General features: G+C 43.0%; 1 protein-coding gene across 1 annotated transcript in view; it reads left to right on the forward strand.

Moving 5' to 3' along the window:
- The window catches only part of xxylt1 (xyloside xylosyltransferase 1), a 52648-nt gene that overhangs the window by 8212 nt on the left and 24319 nt on the right, over window positions 1-20117 (forward strand). Inside the window, exon 4 of the mRNA XM_083767453.1 lies at window positions 12053-12185. Coding sequence (XP_083623579.1) covers window positions 12053-12185 — 133 coding nt within the window. The remainder of the gene's footprint in view (window positions 1-12052; window positions 12186-20117) is intronic.

Genomic DNA, 20117 nt, shown 5'->3' on the forward strand with positions numbered 1-20117 from the left:
AAAGTGCCCAATTATTACACCATCTGTCCTTGATAGAGTGGATATGAACTTGCACAATGGAAACATTCTACTGTAATTAATTATCTCATTAGTATATTCCTGATTAAAACTCCCTTAGTGACACGTTGTTGTACATTGCCGTTCCCCAGGAGATATTAACATGCTGTGGCATGATTATCCAACCAACAGACGTCATTTTCCACCTGGCACCTGCCATAACCCATTTAGGCCTGAAAAAAAAGGGTTATATGTTATATATATATATATATGTGTGTGTTATGTTATGGAGGTCCTTCCTTCTGTAGAAAGAGCTACAATAGGCTGTATTGTCCAAGTGACAATTCCTAGTGACAATTTCCTAGTGAGGTCAGGTCTGTTCATAAAGTTGTAATATTAGCAGGGGACGAGGTTCTCTTATCTGTCACCCGGGGGGGAATGTATTTTTGTCCGGGTAGCTGAGTCAGTAGAGCACTTGCCTTTCGACCGCAAGGTCATGGGTTCGATCCCCGGCATTACCAACTCAGCGTATGAGTAGCACGGCTTGTGCGGTAAGTACTGGGAGCTGCGCCGCATCCCAGAGGTCTAGTGCATTGAAACCGGGATAGACTCCCGCAACCTTTCTGATACCAACATTAGGCCTCTCTGACTTACTTACTGACTTATTATTATTAATTTTTTTAATGTTTTTTTTGTGGCTTTCGCCTTTATTGTCTCCACCAGGCCGAAGGCATGGGGGGAGAGTATGTTTTGCACTCCGTCCGTCCGTGTGTCCGTCCGTGTGTCCGTCCGTGTGTGTGTCCGTGAGCAGCTAATCTCCGGCACCGTTAACCCGGTCGATGCCAAATTTTGCACACACACTCCCTGGATGCCAACGATGAACCTCTGCCCCAAAATTTCCAGAACGGCCTGTTATAGCGCCACCAGGAGGCCGCTTTGTGCAAAACAAGTTTTTGCACAGTACACCTACAGATTTTGTCCAAACATCGCGCAAATTGGTAGACAGTCTCTCTAGAGCCATTCAACGAAACGGGTCTTTCAGATTTCTCAGACTCCATCCTGATTGGTTAAGATTGGCTTCCAAAGTTCACAGGAGTGCTCAGTTTCAAACAAAATGCTGCAAATCATAAACACATGGCGTGATTTCCGTGAAATTGTGCACCCACATTCCCACTAGGCCGAGGAAGAAATGCCACATGAACAATTTCAACTCAGCCTCAAGGTGACGCTATAACTGGCCGAAAAGTGTTTTTTACCTCTAATTTACTTTTGTTGCCCTTTTATCCAACCACCAGATGAAGGCAAGCTGCAATGTCCTACATTCCTATCCTGGTGGAGACCTGTGCCCAGAAGGGCACTTTTTCTAGTTATTATTTATTTTTTAAATGGTTTTTTTGTGGCTTTCGCCTTTATTTTATATTTTTTATGGAGGGACAGACAGTAGGCTGACAGGAAATGGGGGGAGGACATGCAGTAAAGGCCTCAGGCCTTGAATTATTAAATCTGCCACAGAAATTACACACTGTTCTAGACGGTGCACTAAACCGCTAATGAATGGGATCATGTACTTTGAGATAAGCAATTTGATCAATCTGTTGCCTACTTTGCAAAAATATAAATCCATTGTATGTACTGTAGGTTTGCACATACTGTACCTGGAATTTGGCTCTGCTGGTTGGTGTTCACATAATACATCAAAGTAAGCATTAAGCAATGAAACCATTAAACTAATTGTAGAAATACAAATACTTTATTGCATTATGTAGCTACATAATCTATATGCAGACCTAACTGATCACACTGATAGTAATAGATTGCCAGTAATTGCCAATAGATTTCCTGGGATATTTTACACTTGTCCGTGCACGTGCAGCTATTGGGCGAAATTCATTGATTGGCTCGTAGCTCTGGCCAATGTAATTTGACCAAGCCTCGGGTGCCTCAAGCCCTGGTCCAGTGTGTCAGCGAGTCTCTCACTGACGCCCTTCCAATCCGGACACCCATCCACTGCTCTGTAGCAATTCTCCCACTGCCATGCGAGGCTTTAGAATTCCCTACTGTCTACCGTCTGTCTGTCCCTCCATAAAGAATATAAAATAAAGGCGAAAGCCACAAAAAAAACATTAAAAAAATATATAATAATAAGTCAGTAAGTAAGTCAGAGAGGCTTAACCCATTCTGACAGGGGCACCCATTTTGGTGTTGGCATCATGTTATGCTTTAGCTATTGAAAAATTGCAGATCTACAAGCTCATATCCGCCACCGAGTGGCGCGATACGAGCTTGTAGGTCTGCTATTTTTTGAAAAATCGAAGAACGACTGACATTTTTAGAATCTGATCTCAGGTCAGACGTAACTACTCACCGAAACAAGGTTGACCCACTTTTCTCTCTGAGATAAGGTTGTGATGTCAGGTAATGTCTCTGTTGTTTCTGTTGCGGTGGCATGAGGTGCTCTTGCTCTGCTCAGTGCCTCAGGCAAACTCAACCTAACGATGCATTATGTCTTCCATCACACCCACATGGCCTGTGGCCACTATAGCATGAGAAACATATTGACTTAATCCATTCTGACCTGAGATCAGATTCATACGAGGTTTCCACTGGACACACGCTGGTCTGACGAACCCATTCTGACCTGAGATCAGATTCTAAAAATGTCAGTCGTTCTTCGATTTTTTTCAAAAATAGCAGACCTACAAGCTCGTATCGCGCCACTCGGTGGCGCGATATGAGCTTGTAGATCTGCTATTTTTAAATAGCTAAAGCATAACATGATGCTGACACCAAAATGGGTGCCCGGTCAGAATGGGTTAAGACACGATTCTTGGTACTGGTCAAGGTCACCTGAGCAGTTGTAAATGGGGAGGCACAAATGGTAGTAGTTGATGTTGATGATGGGGAAGGTGAGGTAAGAAAACCAACAAAACAATGGACCTTTAGGTCAGCGCCACCCCGCTCCCCCCCCGTTACTGTTACTAAGTAGGACACGCTTGCTGCTCCTACAAAAACGGCCATAGCCGTCATCACAAATGTTAACAAAGGTCAACACATTTTGGGCACATTTGGGCAAGTGGCTATGGCCGTTTATAGCCCAAGGAGTGTTTTTTGTGCAAAACTAATGCTTGTAATGAATTCAGAATCATGTAAACCCCCTAGTTTGACATGTCACAAGGCTACATAAAGCATCATGAACATTTGAAAATCTTAGTTTCCACTTTCCAAGGGGTGAGTAAATCCTGTAATTCTCTAGATGTTGTGATTATATAATTACACCAATATTTCGGACTTATAGTATTGGCTAGATACAACCTTACCTGAAGGTAGTATTGAAACAAAATGAACTGTGGCCACGTTTACATACATGCAGGCTGATCATTCCGAATAAATACTTCTGAATAAAATACTTTTTTTTGCTGCAAGTTTAGATGGGAAATGGTCATTCCGAATGATTGTTTACATGGAGATGTGATACAAGACATGGTACATGTTAACCCATTCTGACCGGGCACCCATTTTGGTGTCTGCATCATGTCGTGCTTTAGCTATTGAAAAATAGCAGATCTACAAGCTCATATCGCGCCACCGAGTGGCGCGATACGAGCTTGTAGGTCTGCTATTTTTGAAAAATCGAAGAACGACTGACATTTTTAGAATCTGATCTCAGGGTTAATTCACGTGAAACCACATCATCTGTTGGACACATAAAATATAGGCAGTTCATGCAGTGTGACTGTCTCAACAATACAAACATTACAGACGAAAGACGATACTTTGAAATCCCATCATTTCATTCCGCAGTAGCTTTGAGGCTGCTGGTTGGATAGGGGCGGGCATATATATTTACCTTCTTTTTTTCCCACCCGCTGCGGCTCCCCTTCTCCGCTGGGAAGGTGATCATCTCGTTTTTATTTGTACTTTTACAGCACGGCCAGGGCACGCAACACACTGATTATTGTATCAAGGGTCGCTCGTTAGAGAGAGAGAGAGAGAGAGAGAGAGAGAGAGACACACACACACACACACACACGGAGCAATAAACAGGGGGGGGACATCGCATTTATCAACTTTTCGCTGTTCGCCTCACAAGGCTATTGGGTTTATTTGTGATTCGTCTTTGCACAATGCACGTACATTGTGTAAGTAAGCGCTGATCTACAGGCTGACAACGTGTCCCATCTGTGGTCTTGTACAGTACATCGCATAAAGCATATAATGCATAGCATATAAATATATATCTGCACGATACACCATCGCCGCATCATTATGGCATTTCCGGGCCAAAGTAGGCTACCATACCATATAACCTATATCAAACATGTTTGAACATTATCAGGGTGATCATCAACTCGGGACGGTTGGATCTTTGAACACTCACAGATCAAGGGGATCATCATCACTGCTGCTTGCTCCACGTTTTCTTTTTGTGGATTTCGGATCTGCAAAATGAACGAAATAACACGCGCACTATGTGTAAACTTGGATATGAGCGCCTTGGAAATGAGCATGCTCAGAAAGACCAGAATGAATTTACATCCGAAGCAGTGTGTATACATGAGTCCAATCTTCTTTCGATCGCATTGAACATCGGAATAATCCGGCCAGTGACATCGGAATGGTTTTTAAATCGCATCGAGCATTTTCATTCGGATTTAAGTTTTTGTAGGTGTTTACATGATGTTTAATAGGATTGAACTTCTATTCGGAATTAAGAGGGGTTGAAAGACCTCATGTAAACGTGGCCACTGTCTTGTGTTTTCCCCTACTAATATCCAGCACCCCTCCACCAGACTGCTAGGAAAACATCTCCCTCTGATACTGACTTCCTTTGATGCACAATATCCATATTTCAATGATGCATTCTATATTTGTTCTTGTGTCTGTCTGCGTGTCTCTGTATCTATCTAGGATAGAATGTTACTCTGCCAATTTCTACTACATTTCTGTCACTATTACTCTATTCCATTCTACTGTCAGAAATGTGCTCTCATCTATTAGTTTGTGTAGCCTGTCTTATTAGTCTTGCCACTTGTCTATGTTACACTCCTTTTGTTACCCTGGCCTGCAGACTATAATATTGTCCTGAGACACAGAAAACACCAGTCAAATTTCCTCGGCCTTAAGGTTAAAATGTTATTGTGTAAAAATAAAAAAAATCACACAAGTGAGGTTGCGTAGTTGAGTTCACGTAATGCTTGTGTTTACTCAAACACAAAAATGACCATTCATTTTCAATGGCATTTAATGTTTGTGTTGGGAGTCTGGGACAATAACGTAAAACTATCAATGGCATTTAACCCATTCTGAACGGGCACCCATTTTGGTGTTGGCATCATGTTATGCTTTAGCTATTGAAAAATAGCAGATCTACAAGCTCATATCGCGCCACCGAGTGGCGCGATACGAGCTTGTAGGTCTGCTATTTTTTAAAAATCGAAGAACGACTGACATTTTTAGAATCTGATCTCAGGTCAGAATGGGTTCATCAGACCAGTGTGTGTCCGGCGGAAACCTCGTATGAATCTGATCTCAGGTCAGAATGGGATAATGTTTGTGTTGGGACAATGTGTTTGTACACCCTCAAAGCTAGACATAGGAGGGCCTAGCGCTCCTCAAAAAAAAGAAATACTTCCCTGACTGTAGTCATCTGGGTGCCTTGCTCAAAAGCAGTTTTTGTTGTGGAGGAACGGGGGGAGAGTGTTGGTCATTAATTTTTCCTCTGCCAGGAAGTTCACAGCCAATCGGGTCACATTACAGCCATAAATCCCCTTTTACGCGAACCTTTAGGATGCTGCTGTTATGCAACAGCGTATCCGTTTGTAAAGGGCATTCCAGCTTTGACCAGCCGAATTATGTGGTGTCACAACAGATGTCACGGAGAGCGATCGGGGAGTTTCTGATCCTCTCCAACTCCCTCAACTCCCGTGGGACCTGGTGTCGAGTCATCAGTACAACATCAAACCCGCCACTACACTGCAGTGTTATTTTAACCGAAGACCCTCTTCCTGCCGTACGACCGCTGGCTAATCCCAATTAAAACAAACAAACTGGCTGACCACAACAGGCCCCTGTTGGCACTGCACATGAAGGCATTGTGAAGGGCCACTTCCTTGTTTGGAGAGGAGACAGAAAACGGGCTGACGCTGCCGCGCTGACTTTTTCTTTTTCCGTCACTTTGTTTGAACAGAAACCTACGCTCTGAAACATCCCTCCAGCCCAAAGCGCTGTTGGCCCTCAGACCGTATTGTTGTTCACTTCAACCAGCTTAGCCCAAGGCCACGGTCCTGTTTGCATTTCTTTTACCAAGTGCAGGCGCCCTTTTTGTCTCTAATATATGTGGCCCCTTTACATCCAATGTGCTCCACTAGGGGGTTTTCAACAGGTGGTCCGTGGACCACTGGTGGTCCGTGGAGGTATTGCATGTGGTCCCTGTCTGACCATGCATTTATAGTGATGTAGCAAAGTGAAGAGTTTGTATTTTCTTCCACGGAACAGTGCACTAAACTAAACCATCTGTGCACTGTTCTGTGGAAGTGCGTCAATGTTATCAGAATTACTGGGAAGTCTGAGGTTAAGACATTCCACAGAAAAGGGAGATAGAATCTCAAGAAGGGTTTAGTTTAGTTTAGTTTATTTAGGATCCCCATTAGCTGTTACACCTGGCAACAGCTATTCTTCCTGGGGTCCTCACAGAATAATATACATACATATACAAAATTGAAATAAGAACAACATTACAGATATTACAAAATAAATACATTAAAGCATAACAACCATGCAACAACCGTGCATTCACTCTAGATTACATTAAAATAAACAGAATTACAATTTACCATATATATAAAAAGTCCTTCAGTCTTTTCTTAAAATGCCTTTTACCCTTAATTTCTGTAATGCATACTGGTAGAGAGTTCCAGAAAGTCATTGCCCTGTACATGACTGTATTCTTCATTGCTTCAGTTCTTGGCTTAGGCACTGTAAATCTGTGGTGACGTGCTGAAGCTTGCCTGATTGAGTCATCATTATTAGGAAATGTGCCCATATAATCATGTCATCATGTGCTATATCTTGCACGTATTTGCCATTTTTACTATCTATATATATACACACACACACACACGCACACGCACGCGCACACACACACACACACACACACATTATTATAGTAAAATGTGGCAAAAAAGTTTAGGGAAAAAAGGTTAAGGCACGCCAAAGATAGGGCCACATGTGTCAGTACTGTATATCAGTTAAGTCCGTGGACCATCGTTTTAGAAACAGTATTCCATAGCAAGTATTACGAAAGCACTAATCTTTAGCCCATATCCCATTGCATCACAACAGTGGTCCCCAGGTTGATTCTTATAGTCAAGGTGGTGGTCCCTGGTTCACAATCAGTTTAAAACCCCTGCACTAGCCCATGCCCACTAGTCATGGAAACAAAAATGCAACGTTTCGACCGGCTAGGTCTTCATCAGGCAAAAACCTGAAGACCTAGGCCCCTTTTCCACTATGGGGTGGAACCAGAACTATCCAGAACCTGAACCTATTTTTTTTAGTTCTGGGTTTGTTTCCACAGCGCACAGCGCGGTACGGCACGGTTTCAGACCAGGTTCTCAGAACCTTTTTTCGGCCCTGCTTTTGAGGTAGTACTAACGCTGAGTTCTGGGAACCTATGGGCGGGGCCAGCAGCGCTGCTGCTCTCGATTGGTCGAGCTGAGGTGACAGCACTCTGAGCATCTGAGGAGACCGGAGCGAGGAGAAGCGCACACAACACAACAGCGCACATTTTAAACTCCTAAGTGCGACACAGCGACAGCGGACACACAGAAAAATAACCTGGAAAAGCACACAGAAACACTATGGCCACGAGAGAGGGAGAGACAGAGCTTGTGTGTGCGTGAGGGAGAGAGAGAGAGAGCCATAAAGCTGTCGCGACGAGTTGTTTGCTTGCAGTTGTTGTTCTACACTACAGCTAACAGCTAGGCTAACTGCAGATGTGTGTGTGTGTGTGTGTATGTGTTTGCGTTTGCGTGCGTGTATGTGTTTGCGTGCGTGTGCTCGCGCGCGAGAGCGCCATATAATCTATTCTAAATTGCCAGAACAGAATTTTCTTTCTTTTTCAGGGCAAGGCATTAGGCATATCATTACTAGAAATGTGCTACAATACAGTACAATACAGTACACAATACTACACATTGGAAGAATTAAATTCAACTAGCACAACGGTTAAATGATTTGTATTTGCACATTTCTTGATATTGACATTACAACTGGACTGGATGTTATGGCACAATTTGCTCAATCTGCTCAAGAGGCACTATATTTGCAACCCACACAATGTTAAATGCTATATTCAAAAGGTGGGTTATCATTTATCATCATATGAGCTATAGCCCATATGAGATATATTTTTCTCTTGCAGTTTAAGCAAAATATTGTAGACAGGTAAAGAACAACTGGTCGAATGCATTTAAAACGGGTGTTTTACTGTTGTCCCACTCCCCACATGGAAAGGAAATCCATATCGGCAAATATAGCCTATATATAATGTATTCTGCATATATCCATGTTCATATAAACTACAGTATGTGCATATACAGTATATCTATTATGTATAAGAAATATATGTGACAGCTGTGGCATGTGGCTGCCACAGCTGTGGCACATGTGGCATATAAGAATATGTTCATATTATTGGTTTAAAAAAGTACAATAAAGCAAATAAATTTGAAAATAGACAATCTACAAGCTCACGTGTCTCATCGAGCTTGTAGTTTGTCTATTTTCAAATGGCCGAAATGTATTTAAGTAGAATACTATATACAGCTACTTTCCACCACTGTTGAATAATAACCAGTCATTATTTAAACATGAATATCTCTGTATTCCGGGACCCCCCCGGCCGTGCCAAGGGGGAGGGGGCCCTGCCGGCCAAGCTACTCAGCAGTGGGGGAATAGGGGGGGGGGGGGGGCAGACTTAACAGGTTCTGGGTTCTGGTTATATGGAAACGGAAGCAGAACTTGGTTCTGGAACTACACATGGTTCTTGGTAGTTCTGGGTCCTGGAAAGTTCTGGTTCTGGTTCTGGTTCCACCCCATAGTGGAAAAGGGGCCCTAGTCAGTAGAAACGTTGCATTTTGTTGCCTTAAAATAAAGTAAGTCTCTGAGCTCTACAAACTGGTGTGCGGATGTTCTTCCTCTTCCTTTATCGATTGATTGATTTTTTTATCCCATTCTGACCTGAGATCAGATTCTAAAAATGTCTATTACATCCTGACAGTTTCATTATTATTAGACAATAACAAATACAAAAACAGTACATGGTACAGTCAAAGCACATTTATCCAAAAGGATATAGCACCGGAAAAAAGACCTTGCGATCTTGTTTCCATTCGGGTCCCCCATGCCTTCATTCACAACACAATGATGACAGTAAAATCGAGATACCTCAAAAACGTGAAAACTATTTACAGGTGTAATGTAAGTACCAAAACAGCACCTGACCTGAATATACCGGACTATAAGCCGCGGCTTTTTACCCATGATTTGAACCCTGCGGCTTATACAACGGTGCGGCTAATCTATGGATTTTTACAGCTGACGCAGAGCCATCTCAGGCTCTGAGCTAACGTAGCTGCGGCTTATAGTCCGGTGCGGCTTATAGTCCGGTGCGGCTTGTATATGGGATTTTCCCTAAATTTGGCTGGTGTGGCTTATATTCAGGTGCGGCTTATAGTCCGGAAATTACGGTAGGCTGTGGGATGTGCACACAATCCTCTCTGTGAACTGAGAGTGACATGCTGCCATGTTTGTGAAGCGTGGAACAACAACAGAAGAAAAGTTTGTACTTGTACCACCTCTTCCTTCCTAATTTGTTCCTCTTCACCACGTGACAGAGGGTTTTTACTATGCAAGCAAGTCACCTGCAGACTATGCTGCTGTCAGTCCACCATCATGAGACATGAACCCCATGTAGTCCACTCCACCCAGCTGCTAACCACTAGTAATCTTGGTCATATCATTAATATGCGGAAACAAAAATTCTAAAATCTCAGAGCGTGACGCATTTCAACAAATTATGATGCAATTTTTAACTTTTATTCTTTTTTATTCTTTTTACAATATATTTATTGCATTTTTATTCTTTTCCTTTTTTTTTTTACAAACAGACAATACAACGGAACAAAACATAATACAGAAAATACAATTACTCAAATAAACAAAAAACCCAAAACAAAAACATACAGTACATACATTATATAATATAATAAAATAAGGGAACAGACTGGTAACAACAACAAGAGTCCTTATGGCCACAAGACCAAACAGCTGCAGAGAATACTATTAAACATTTTCTGTTTCCCATTTTTAACTTTTAATGCCAAAGTAACTTTGTATGTGTTTGTGGTTAAGTGGTTAAGTGGTTAAATCACAGACAGACCTTGTTTATCAATTTTGACGTCACTCTTTCAGCCGTGCAGCGATTACTGTCGGGTCCATGGTACGCCAGTACAGCGTCCAGACTATTTCCCCACCTTTCAACGCCATGCCAACTAGCAAAACAGAGGAAGTAGAACAATGAACAGATGAGGGTCTTTATTTCCTGGATACTGGTGTTATGATTCATTCACAAAGAACAAGGTACCAATCATAGACGTGCTGTACTGTACACAGGCGTACAGATGCATGCCTGGCTGATCGTTAAATAATGCATGGCATTTATTTATACATTTCCATTGAAATGTCCTTGTGTGTGTGTGGGGTCAGCAATACAAACCCAATACAACATACGGTACAGTATCCTCTTTATAAACCCCCTTGTTGTCTCAGTTAACTACGGAATCGTGCATTTCCCGTCAGTTTGTGTGTTGGTCGGGCACGTGACATCAGGGATGAAGCACGTGACATCATCAGGGATGGAGCACCTGACATCACGTGACATAATATTGATGTCATCAATATTAAGCCCATATAGGGAGATCCCTGATGTCATCAATATTGGCCAGCAACTCTACATCTGACCTCAAACCGTTAGATCTCCAAATATGGAGCTGAGCGGTTCTGTCATTCCATAATTATGTTGATCCTTCCCCATCCATCCTTCCTCTTCGATGTCTCCCTTTTGACTGATACCTGTCCATTCGAGGCGTCTTTACTGGTCTATATATACTACAGCTATCAGGCGTTATGGAGAGAAATAAGACCAACTAAATACTATATATTCAGTGATTATAAGAGCTGTATCCCTGGAGATATGCTGCTAGATAATAATATTAATAGATATATTAGTTAATTACATCTGCAACATTTAAATGTAACTTAAATGTTGCAGATGTGATTTGCAAATGCAGGACATATAACAATTGTCAACCACCTGGGTTTTACAGTGCTTGCAATTGCATAGTTGGCATACACAATGACATGGCCTTCAGTTATATTTGTTCTTTTTTCAGTTTTAGACCTTTTGTTGGCCACGTACATAATGTAGGAGCCGATCTATAATAGGCCATCACTTCATGCCATGTCTAACATTCCTGTCAGTGTGCTTTGTCACCCCCTACAGACATGGCAGAGAGGACATCAATTACCTGGCCATCAGAGGGCCAGGTGTTGTTGATTGGAGGTTTACAGTTTTTTACGTCTGGTTTTTGTTCTACACCTCCTTCTATTCTCAGTTACAGTTTATATGCTAAAAGTATCTTTATTTTTGTTTTCAACTTGGATCAAATAAACCTTTTGAGTTCAACTTTAAACTCTTCGTCTGGACATTCCTCTTTTCCCTTTTTTGGTCAAGTTTGCTGCACAAAGCCAGTCAGTTGGAAAAAGGTACTCTCAATCAACCACCACAAAGAACAAAAGGTCTCTACACATAATCTTTGGCCACATTGTCTTCTGGGCCCGCTTCCAAAGAGCAACTCCATTTGCACCCCGAATTGGGCAGTGAGCGGTGCGCGAGCCACATCTAACTCTTATTGATATTGTGTGTGTGTGTGCGCGTGCGTGTGCTTGTGAACTATTATGTGTTTGTTCTTAAATCTGACTTGGCTTCTTTCAGGTCTGACGCGCATCGTTCAGCTTGACCTGGACCTGAAGTACAGAACTAACATCAGGGATCTCTTCGAGGAGTTTGATCGCTTCTCTCCCGGAGCTGTCCTGGGCATCGCCCGAGAGATGCAGCCAGTCTACAGGTAGGTTGTTCTGTAAAAGAAAAATCACACCTGTGTGAAGTAAGTGGTGCAACTCCGTGTGGGGGTCCCCGGGGGGGGGGGGGGGGGGGGGGGTTCCAGACCCACAGGAATGCACCCAAGTTGCTGTAAAAATCCATAGATTAGCCGCACCGTTGTATAAGCCGCAGGGTTCAAATCATGGGTAAAAAGTCGCGGCTGATAGTCCGGAAATTACGGTATACAGTTAACAGGGCGACTGTGGCTCAAGAGGTAGAGCAGGTCATCCAATGATCCATGGGTCGGCGGTTCGAATCCCGGCTCCTCCTGTCTACATGTCGAAGTGTCCTTGGGCAAGACACTGAACCCCCAATTGCTCCCGATGTGCTGGTTGGTACCTTGCATGGCTTCCGCCGCAATCGGTGTATGAATGGGTGAATGTAATGCACAATCTCTGTAAAGCGCCTTGGATAAAGGCGCTATATAAATGCACTATTTACCATTTACCATTTAATACGTGCATGTGTGTTTGTGTGTGCGTTAGGTACCGCACAAATGGTGAAAAACAACCATGCTGTTTTCGTGCTCATACCCAGACACCCAGCTACCCATCCACCCACACACACACAGTCACTTAAGGAAGTGGTTGCACCACTTAAAAAGTAGGGATGCAGCAACTACTTATTCCCCTGTGAGTTCATCTGATATGGCATGGCACTATGTTGTCGTTATTGTGATGTTACACTAAAAGAGACTTGATGCTGGAACATCTCTGCCATTTCATTGGTTGAGCTGCGTTTTTCTGGAGCCTGGAGCTCTGAAGAAAACACCATTTTTACATGCACTCCTTAAAATAGATTTCAAGATTCAGGTTCAAAACTGGCAATGTTGCTCTTTAAAGATATAAACAGGAAATGGATATGAGGGCTGTTCATTGATGTATAAGTTCAGTAAAGTTCTCTGGTTGATGGGTAGAACAAGAAATATACAATAAAGATAGTACTCTACATTGTAGAGTATTATGATACAATGACTAACTGTAGTTATATGCTGAAGAGAAACGTATGCATGGTACTACATTACGGCAATGACAGTTATGTTCTTTAGATGTAGTAAGTTCTCCTTTAGGCTGATACTAATTTTAGGTACAAAACTAGTGCAGTCAGGGCATTGAACTGTTCCATTCTATTACCTACTGTACAGACTGTACAGACTTTGTGTTTGATTTGTGTCCGCTCTACTGCGTTCGCATTGGCAGCGAACAAATCTCTAAAATGACCAAGCGTGACCACTGGCCAGGGTTTTTAATTCCATTGACCGAACGGAGGGAGAAGTACAGTGGGAATGGAATGGTGAAACATAAACATGACTGATTCCTCACTGCTCACTGCTGGACGCTGAAAGGAAATAAAGCCAGCTCAGCTGTTCTGCTTTCTTTTTTTGTAGTGTGTCACAGCCAAGTGTGAGGCATGACGGAGATGTAATGGACATTTAAACGTTGTCGTTCTAGCCTTGCACCCTGTTCTATTAAAGAAAAGGGCTCAAATCATCCGAGTTATTCAGGTGTCAGACATCAATTTGTAGCTTCATGTAACTGGCTTCCATTGAAAATGCTTCTAATCCTTCAAAGTAGGGTAAAAAAAAAGGAATGAAAATCACATTGCTTTGACTTCTGAAATGCAGCTGTACACACAGCTCTTGGTATTGAGTGAATCTATCTATGCAGTTCAATACCTTGTTGCAGCCTGGTATTATTGACCGGGGTTTGGCTAATCGGGCCACCTTGTCCTCTCCGTTCCTACTTCCTGCCTCTCATTTTCACTAAAGGCTAAAGCCAAGCTGGGGAAGACAATCCTGCGGGTATCTGAGCCGTTGTCCTTAAATCAGAGGGCAAAAAGTTTGGTTTTAAGCTTAACTTGCACATGCTCTTGAGTGCCTGGGGAACTTAGTTTATAATTTAGTCACCGCATGCAGAATTTCAAAACAGGTTTCCCACTGTGGTCATGAAGAGTGCTGCTGTGGTAGTCCAGCTGGTTTTAATTCTAATGGGCATGGGACACACAGTGCATGCAATTAGCTAAATGCTATTTAATTTTGAGGGTGTGTGTGTGTGTGTGTGTGGGGGGTAAATTCCTTTTCCCTGTAATGTTGACCATGTGATATTATTGAGTCATGGCTTTGAACCACTTAAACTGCATATACTTCTTCTTGTGTGTCAGTATAGCCAAATTGGTAAATCTAACTAAGAGGTGTTGAGACTCTGTAGATCTGCTATTTTCAAAGGATATTTGCCAAATGTTTGTCTTTTATATCATGTCCAGTAAAAGGAAACAAGGGTTCCTTCTTGTTGTTTAAAGATGTGGCGTAGAAGCTCTCACGGTTTTATTAATGCGGACACATGGGCGTCACTGTCAGATGGGTGAGCATGGAAATCGCCGCGGGTTTGAGTAAATGGTCCCGCCCTCCTCCTCCTACTAGTGGTACTCAAGCGCCCAGTAAAGGCTCATACATAGTCTGGATTTTCGGTGGTGAGGTGACCACCGAACTACAACATGACATCACTGAGGTGACCACCGAACTACAACATGACATCACAAGCCGCGGTGAAGAGCAAACCACCGCTCCAGCCCTTCTCTCTGTTTTTACTGACCACCGCTCAACGTTATTTCAGCTCCAGTGGTCAGCTCACTCCTGAAAATCCAGGCCTTAAGGCTATCCAACAAATTTTATCCCACGATTTCACCCAGTGTCAATTATCTCTTTTCTTTTCAAAATCTTTTTATTCAGGTTTTTGTAACCGAAGCCCAGGGGCAAGTATTAACACATTCTGACCTGAGATCAGATTCATACGAGGTTTCCACTGGACACACACTGAGATCAGATTATAAGAATGTCAGTCGTTCTTCGACTTTTCAAAAATAGCAGACCTACAAGCTCGTAGCGCGCCATATGAGCTTGTAGATCTGCTATTTTTCAATAGCTAAAGCATAACATGATCCCCGTTCAGAATGGGTTAAACAGACAGATAAAATATAAAAAATAAAACTCAATCCCCTATCCCACCCTCCCCCCACCCACAATCCCAAGGATATTATTAATTATATTAAATTATATTTAGGGGTCATTTATCGTTCAGCAATCTTATTCGAGGCGAAAGTTTAGTGTGTGTGTGTGTGTGTGTGTGTGTGTGTGTGTGTGTGTGTGTGTGTGTGTGTGTGTGTGTGTGTGTGTGTGTGTGTGTGTGTGTGTGTGTGTGTGTGTGTGTGTGTGTGTGTGTGTGTGTGTGTGTGCGCGCGTGCGCACTGGGCAGGTGCTGTCAAAACCTTTTAATATTAAAAGTGATCACGTCAGAGGGGTTGGTAACAAGGACAGTCTGTTTAGTATAGTAGGGGGAAGGTGGTGTGGGTGGACAAGATGCATGTGATTGCGTCATCAGTGCCCATACCCGAGGCGGGGGTTGGCGATAGGGCCTTTCTGTGTGGAGTTTGCATGTTCTCCCCGTGTCCCCTAGGGTAGATACCCTCACAAAAACATGCCGTAATCCTGGTCTCTAAAACTGCCTCCCCCTGGCCAGCTGGGGCGCCTGATGGAGGGGAAAGGAACTGGTCGGAATAACGTGTTCCCTTCCACGCGCTACGTCCGGCTGGGGAAATTCCGGCTGGTGAAAAGAAGCAGCTTGGACTCCTCATGCATAGAAGGAGGCATGAGGTCAGTCCGCTGCCCCCCCAGGTTGGCAGAGGAAGTGTAGCGCCCAGGATTACATTAGATAATTGGCACTGGGTGAAAAGAAAACTGGGTTACAAAATCGTGGGATAAAAAAAAAAAAGAAAGAAAAAAAGATGCATGTGATTGCATACGGGTCTGAAATGGAGGGACAGGATAAATGACGTTGTTTGTAGCCGAGGAAGGGTTTTAATAGGAAACTTTCATGTGAGTATTGTGACATTCTGAAGGTCATTGTGGAGTTTGTCCTGAGGCACAACAACAGGAAGCCTGTTGCTCATTCTCTCTCTCTCTCTCTCTCTCTCTCTCTCTCTCTCTCATCTCTCTCTCTCTCTCTCTCTCTCTCTCTCTCTCTCTCATATATTCTCATTCACTCTCCCTCTCTTTCTCTGTCTCTATAGCTGTCTCGGCCTCTCTGTCTCTAGCTTTCCGTTTGGCCACCGGTCTGTCTGTCACTATTAGCTTCCTTATTCTGTTTCTCTCCTGTCACTCCTGCTTTCACCCTCCCCTTCTCTCTCTCCCTTTGTCTCACAGCTGACTTGACTTTCCATGCATCATATAATATTGTAAATACTGTAAATGTGCGGTCATATTCTGAGATGGGGGGGGTCCTGTGGCCCAATAGAGATAATTCTGGGGGTCCTTGACATGAAAAAGGTTGAGCCCCACTGACATAGAAACAAGGGTTTTTCAGAAAAAGGTTAGGATTTAGAAGCCTTTTTAATCGACTTCAGTCCAAAATGGGTTAAGAGAATATGTGAGTGTGTTCAAGAGAGCATGTAACATCCACCCAGTCCATTCAGATTCAGGAGACTGTTGGCGTTGTTGTGTTGTTTGTTTCCCCTCTCTGTCATCATCACTACATTTCCTGTCTCTACACTAAAGGGAAAAGATATATCATCTCATGAAGCCAGCGTGAAATTGACCTGCATTTCCCTCTTTTAACAGCTAAGATAAATACCCGTCATGCATAATTAAACGGCTACAGTTCAGAGTCCCACCTCATCCCCAGGCAACAAATGACTTGACGTGATGTGATTAGTTTGTAGTGACGGCTTTTAATGATTGAGCTCAGCAGGCATGCGTCTCATGCAGTGGCAGTCATTTAACCCATTCTGACCTGAGATCAGATTCACACGAGGTTTCCACTGGACACACGCTGGTCTGACGACCCATTCTGACCTGAGATCAGATTCTAAAAAATGTCAGTCGTTCTTCGATTTTTTTCAAAAATAGCAGAAATCTGCTATTTTTCAATAGATAAAGCATAACATGATGCCGACACCAAAATGGGTGCCCGTTCAGAATGGGTTAAGACGTGGCTGGCTCTCTCCACGGAGGCAGAGGGACATTCCAGAAAAGAGGGCTACAATTATTTAGTACACCTTCCAATTTAGCAAGTTTTAACCCCCCAAACTTCATCATCCACTTCCACTGTAGAAATGTCATAATAATATATATATAATCACATTTCTAAGGAGCTTACAGAAAGACGAACACGGTTGCCAGTTTTATTTTTGATATTTTTTTTTTCTTCTGGTTTTCGCCTTTATTTTATATATTTTATGGAGGGGCAGACGGTGGGCTGACAGGAAATGGGGAGAGAGATGGTGGGGGGGGGGGGGGGAAGACATGCAGTAAAGGCCGTCAGGATCGGGAGTCGAACCCGCGGCACACTGCCAGACTGGATTGTTTTATTTGACAATGCGTTAGGAAATGTCTGGCTCTTAGCTGCAGTACGGAGTCAAAAGCAATTCATGTTTCTTATTCAAAGCTATAGCCAGAGTAGATAAACAACCTGTTCGCTGTGACAGGCAAAATAAACACCCGGTCAAATGATAGTTATAAAATAAATGACTATAGGAATAGTAAAGACATTGAATCAGAAACTATATTTAAGACACCACTACTGGGATTTATTGCTCTGCAATTGGATCACAGATCACGTAAAACTCCACACCAACAACCTGTCAAGCTGACACTGTAGAGTCCACACTTTGCCTGGAAATCATTATGATCCCCTAGGTGGCAATGTGGAGCTGCCAACTGTGCTCTTTTTTTTCTTTTCTGTTCCTCCATGATTCTGGCTTGTTTTGTCTCTCATTTTCCCTTCCCCAGCCTTCCCCACCATCCCTATCTGCCAACCCTCCTCACCCTCGGCCTCAAAGCCTGCAGTAGCGCACCAGCTTGAGAGGAAGAAAACAGACACACATTCTCAGTCCATTGTTTTTATCCTGCGTATAAAAAGCAGCCGTCATGCTTCAGCAATGTGCGTACTAGTGTGGTAGGGCTTGATACGTACAGTACCTTGAGTTAGTACTGTAGTCCTTGACATCATGTCTGATGTGAAGAACTACTAACTCAAGGTACTGGCTGGACTGTTTTTTTTACAGCCATATTAGGCAGGAACAAGCAGTCTCAGTTGCTTTTAAGGTGTGCTGTAGGGGTTCCCAAACGGGTTGGTCGGGACCCATTTATGGGTCGAGACTCGAGTAAAAATCCCATTCTCTTTTTCGACATATAATAAATATATCAAACTCAATCAAACTTTATTTATAGAGCACATTTAAAACAATCGACCAAAGTACTGTACCAGGTGAGACAAGAACAGAGACCAGCCATGGCTGACCATGCCTTCCTTCGCACAGCTTCTTCCAGAAGGATGCTTTGGTCATTCAGCCTTTGCCTACAATGTACATATTTGGTGGCACGGACTGGAGTGGGGGTGACATTTGGATCTTAAATGATGTGTGGAAAGTCAGTCCACAGACTGTTTCCTAGCAGGCACTTAAAGGACAACTTTAGTTTTTTTCAACCAAGGTTCATGTTTTAGGTTGTTATTAGAGAAACTAAAAGGTGAGTGTTAATTTTCTTTCATTTGCTGCTTTCTTTTGTTTTAGGGATTTGAGCTCTTTTTGACAGGGGGGCGGGGGCATTCGAGCATGGGGCTAAATATGTACCTTTTTACATAATTTTACGGTGATTTCTTTTTTCATGGTTTACTATAGTCCTAATAAACGCCAGGAAATTACATCTGGCAACAGCAGATCACAAGAACTACTGAATGTGAAGGTAGCCTACTGGGGGAAGGCTTATACTGTGTGTATAGGCTCAATATGTCAGTTTGTCACATTCAATAGATCCTGTGATCTTTTGTGGTCTGATGTAATTTCTTGGGGTTTATTAGGACTATAGTAAATAACAAAATAATAAATCGCCATAATATTTTGTAAAATAAATACATATTTAGCCCCATGCTCGAATGCCCCCGCCCCCCTGTCAAAAACTGCAAAAATCCCCAAAACAAAACAATGCAGCAAATGAAATAAAAATAACACTCACCTTTTAGTTTCTCTAATAACAACCTAAAACATGAACCTTGGTTGAAAAAAACTAAAGTTGTCCTTTAACCCATTCTGACCCGAGATCAGATTCATACGAGGTTTCCGCCGGACACACGCTGGTCTGACGAACCCGTTCTGACCTGAGATCAGATTCTAAAAATATCAGTCGTTCTTCGATTAAAAAAAAAATAGCAGACCTACAAGCTCGTATCGCGCCACTCGGTGGTGCGATATGAGCTTGTAGATCTGCTATTTTTAAATAGATGAAGCATAACATGATGCTGACACCAAAATGGGTGCCCGTTCAGAATGGGTTAAGGTGAAGCCCAAGGTGAATGACCCATTTTGGATGACCGAGGGGCTGCTGTTGCATTGTGGAAGATGGTGTCATCATCTTTGGAGGGACCACACCCAATGATAACCTGTACGTCCTGGACCTCAGTCCTAGTCTGAAGACATTATGCAAGCTAGCAGTTATTCAGTGCGGTCTGGAGCAGTTAGGTGCCATTCATACTCCTATTTTAGAGCCGAATAAAAGTCGGTTCGGCTCTGTAGAGCCTACAATGTGACGTCATTTGAGGTTCGGGGGAGCGGGTACCGTCCTAAAGTCGGCTCTTCGGTGCTACTGAAAATTTCTGACGAGCCGAAATCAAATGGGCATTACAGCGGTAAAATAGGAGTATGAATCGGCCCTTAGAACTCCCTCACAACATCAGGTGGGAACTGGGAGCCATGACCGACCGTCATGGATTTCCCCTGGATTTGGTATCAAAGTCCCCAGAATTCACTATAACACTGGAACTTATTCTGCTATATTAAATACATTCTGGGGGAAATGCAGGTCACTCTGGGGGATCTGGGCAGTGCATGCAATCATAAAGATGATACA

Source organism: Protomyctophum parallelum (assembly GCF_964188405.1).
Source record: "Protomyctophum parallelum genome assembly, chromosome: 6".
Taxonomy (NCBI): domain Eukaryota; kingdom Metazoa; phylum Chordata; class Actinopteri; order Myctophiformes; family Myctophidae; genus Protomyctophum; species Protomyctophum parallelum.